The 3081-nt window shown below is 45.2% G+C and overlaps 1 protein-coding gene across 1 annotated transcript in view; it reads left to right on the forward strand.

The window, feature by feature from the left end:
* The window catches only part of LOC110519289 (neuropilin-2), a 187742-nt gene extending 185348 nt beyond the window's left edge, over nucleotides 1–2394 (forward strand). The window contains 1 exon segment of the mRNA XM_090215093.1: nucleotides 1957–2394. Coding sequence (XP_090071219.1) covers nucleotides 1957–2261 — 305 coding nt within the window. The 3' untranslated portion in view covers nucleotides 2262–2394.
* Nucleotides 2395–3081: the final 687 nt, after the last annotated feature.

A 3081-nucleotide genomic window follows, 5' to 3' on the forward strand; every position in this document is an offset into this window, starting at 1 on the left:
GTATATAGGTAACTGACCTGTCCAGTATATAGGTAACTGACCTGTCCAGTATATAGGTAACTGACCTGTCCTTTATATAGGTAACTGACCTGTCCAGTATATAGGTAACTGACCTGTCCAGTATATAGGTAACTGACCTGTCCAGTATATAGGTAACTGGCCTGTCCAGTATATAGGTAACTTACCTGTCCCATATATTGGTAACTGACCTGTTCAGTATATAGGTAACTGACCTGTCCTTTATATACAGTGGGGAGAACAAGTATTTGATACACTGACGATGTTGCATGTTTTCCTTCTTACTAAGCATATAGAGGTCTGTAATTTTTATCATAGGTACACTTCAACTGTGAGAGACAGAATTGTATGATTTTTAAGTAATTAATTTGCATTTTATTGCATGACATAAGTATTTGATCACCTACCAACCAGTAAGAATTCCGGCTCACACAGACCTGTTAGTTTTTATTTAAGAAGCCCTCATGTTCTCCACTCATTACCTGTATTAACTGCACTTGTTTGAACTCGTTACCTGTATAAAAGACACCTGTCCACACACTCAATCAAACAGACTCCAACCTCTCCACAATGGCCAAGACCAGAGAGCTGTGTAAGGACATCAGGTCTACAATTCTAGACCTGCACAAGGCTGGGATGGGCTACAGGACAATAGGCAAGCAGCTTGGTGAGAAGGCAACAACTGTTGGCGCAATTATTAGAAAATGGAAGAAGTTCAAGATGACGGTCAATCACCCTCGGTCTGGGGCTCCATGCAAGATCTCACCTCGTAGGGCATCAATGATCATGAGGAAGGTGAGGGAGCAGCCCAGAACTACATGGCAGGACCTGGTCAATGACCTGAAGAGAGCTGGGACCACAGTCTCAAAGAAAACCATTAGTAACACACTACGCCGTCATGGATTAAAATCCTGCAGCGCATGCAAGGTTCCCCTGCTCAAGCCAGCGCATGTCCAGGCCCATCTCAAGTTTGCCAATGACCATCTGGATGATCCAGAGGAGGAATGGGAGAAGGTCATATGGTCTGATGAGACAAAAATATAACTTTTTGGTCTAAACTCCACTCGCTGTGTTTGGAGGAAGAGGAAGGATGAGTACAACCCCAAGAACACCATCCCAACCGTGAAGCACGGAGGTGGAAACATCATTCTTTGGGGATGCTTTTCTGCAAAGGGGACCGGACGACTGCACCGTATTGAGGGGAGGATGGATGGGGCCATGTATCGTGAGATCTTGTCCAACAACCTTCTTCCCTCAGTAAGAGCATTGAAGATGGGCCGTGGCTGGGTCTTCCAGCATGACAACGACCCGAAACACACAGTCAGGGCAACTAAGGAGTGGCTCCGTAAGATGCATCTCAAGATCCTGGAGTGGCCTAGCCAGTCTCCAGACCTGAACCCAATAGAAAATCTTTGGAGGGAGCTGAAAGTCCGTATTGCCCAGTGACAGCCCCGATACCTGAAGGATCTGGAGAAGGTCTGTATGGAGGAGTGGGCCAAAATCCCTGCTGCAGTGTGTGCAAACCTGGTCAAGAACTACAGGAAACATATGATGTCTGTAATTGCAAACAAAAGCTTCTGTACCAAATATTAAGTTCTGCTTTTCTGATGTATCAAATACTTATGTCATGCAATAAAATGCAAATTAATTACTTAAAAATCATACAATGTGATTTTCTAGATTTTTGTTTTAGATTCCATCTCTCACAGTTGAAGTGTACCTATGATAAAAAATTACAGACCTCTATATGCTTTGTAAGTAGGAAAACCTGCAAAATCGGCAGTGTATCAAATACTTGTTCTCCCCACTGTAGGTAACTGACTTGTCCATTATATAGGTATATATACATGTGACCTTTCCATATATGCACTTACCTCATGTCAAAAAGGTTTCTGATTTGATCTGACTGAATGTTCCTCCTCTGTGTCTCCTCGTCAGGTTTCCCGTTCCCAGAGTGGAGTACCCCTGGCCCGTCCATGGACCCCCCTGTGACACATGTCCCTGAGAAGGACAACTCGTGGCTGTACACCCTGGATCCTATCCTGGTCACCATCATCGTCATGTCTTCCCTGGGCGTACTGCTGGGGGCGGTGTGTGGCGGCCTGCTGCTCTACTGCACCTGCTTCTACAGCGGCCTGTCGTCACGGAGCTCCACCACATTGGAGAACTACAACTTTGAGCTGTACGACGGGATCAAACACAAGGTGAAGATCAACCAGCAACGGTGTTGCTCCGAGGCCTAGGGCTGTTTAAGGCGCTGGGAGGTCTTGTGCTTCAAGCCCTAAGGCTTTCCCAACTCAAGGACCTGTGCTTAACTCAAAGCGTTGACGAACAGAGAGAGACAGCGACACACGCTAAACCCTTTTTTCCCCTCCTCTCGGGGGGTCTCTTCTCTGCCTGCAGGAGAGACCCTGATCAATCAAAGCTCGTGAATGAACCACACTTACCTGCCATGATGCCACACGTACTGGCCACTGGATCACAGCAGTCTGGGCCTGGACCAGAACCCCTACTGTCAGTCTGGGGTTGCACCCTAAACCCCTACGGCAGCAGACTGGGACTGGACCCAAAAACCCGTCTAGGACCGAACCTCTCAGAGCTGTCATGTAGCCAGTGGACCATTCAGTGGGTGCTGAACAATATCAAAACATATCAATCTAATGCCTATCCCCAAAAAAAAGATGAAAAGAAAATTAATCTAGATTTGTAAAGAAGAGAAGAAGAAGACATTTTGTTGTTTTTTTTTTTTTTGGTTATGATGGACGTTAGAATATGAGTGGATTTATTGCCAGGAAGGTTTTTTAGAATGTGATTCTAGCTTGTAAGACAGCTCTCGGCTTGCTCCGCTTGCCTGCATTATGTGAAAACAGTGGCATAGAGTATCGTGGACAGTTTTTTAAGTTCAGTTGAAGAACATGTGTCTTTATTATGATCAGCTTCAGTTGTATCCCTCGTTCTCATTTTTAGACTTCAGTGTGTCAATAGTTGAACTTTTTTTTTTTTTTTGCCTTTCGCCTCAGTTCAGTTGAGTTCAGGTCATCTGCTATGGCGTGTGATGTTTCT

Source organism: Oncorhynchus mykiss, chromosome 22 (assembly GCF_057628025.1).
Source record: "Oncorhynchus mykiss isolate SJ-2025 chromosome 22, ASM5762802v1, whole genome shotgun sequence".
Taxonomy (NCBI): Eukaryota; Metazoa; Chordata; class Actinopteri; order Salmoniformes; family Salmonidae; genus Oncorhynchus; species Oncorhynchus mykiss.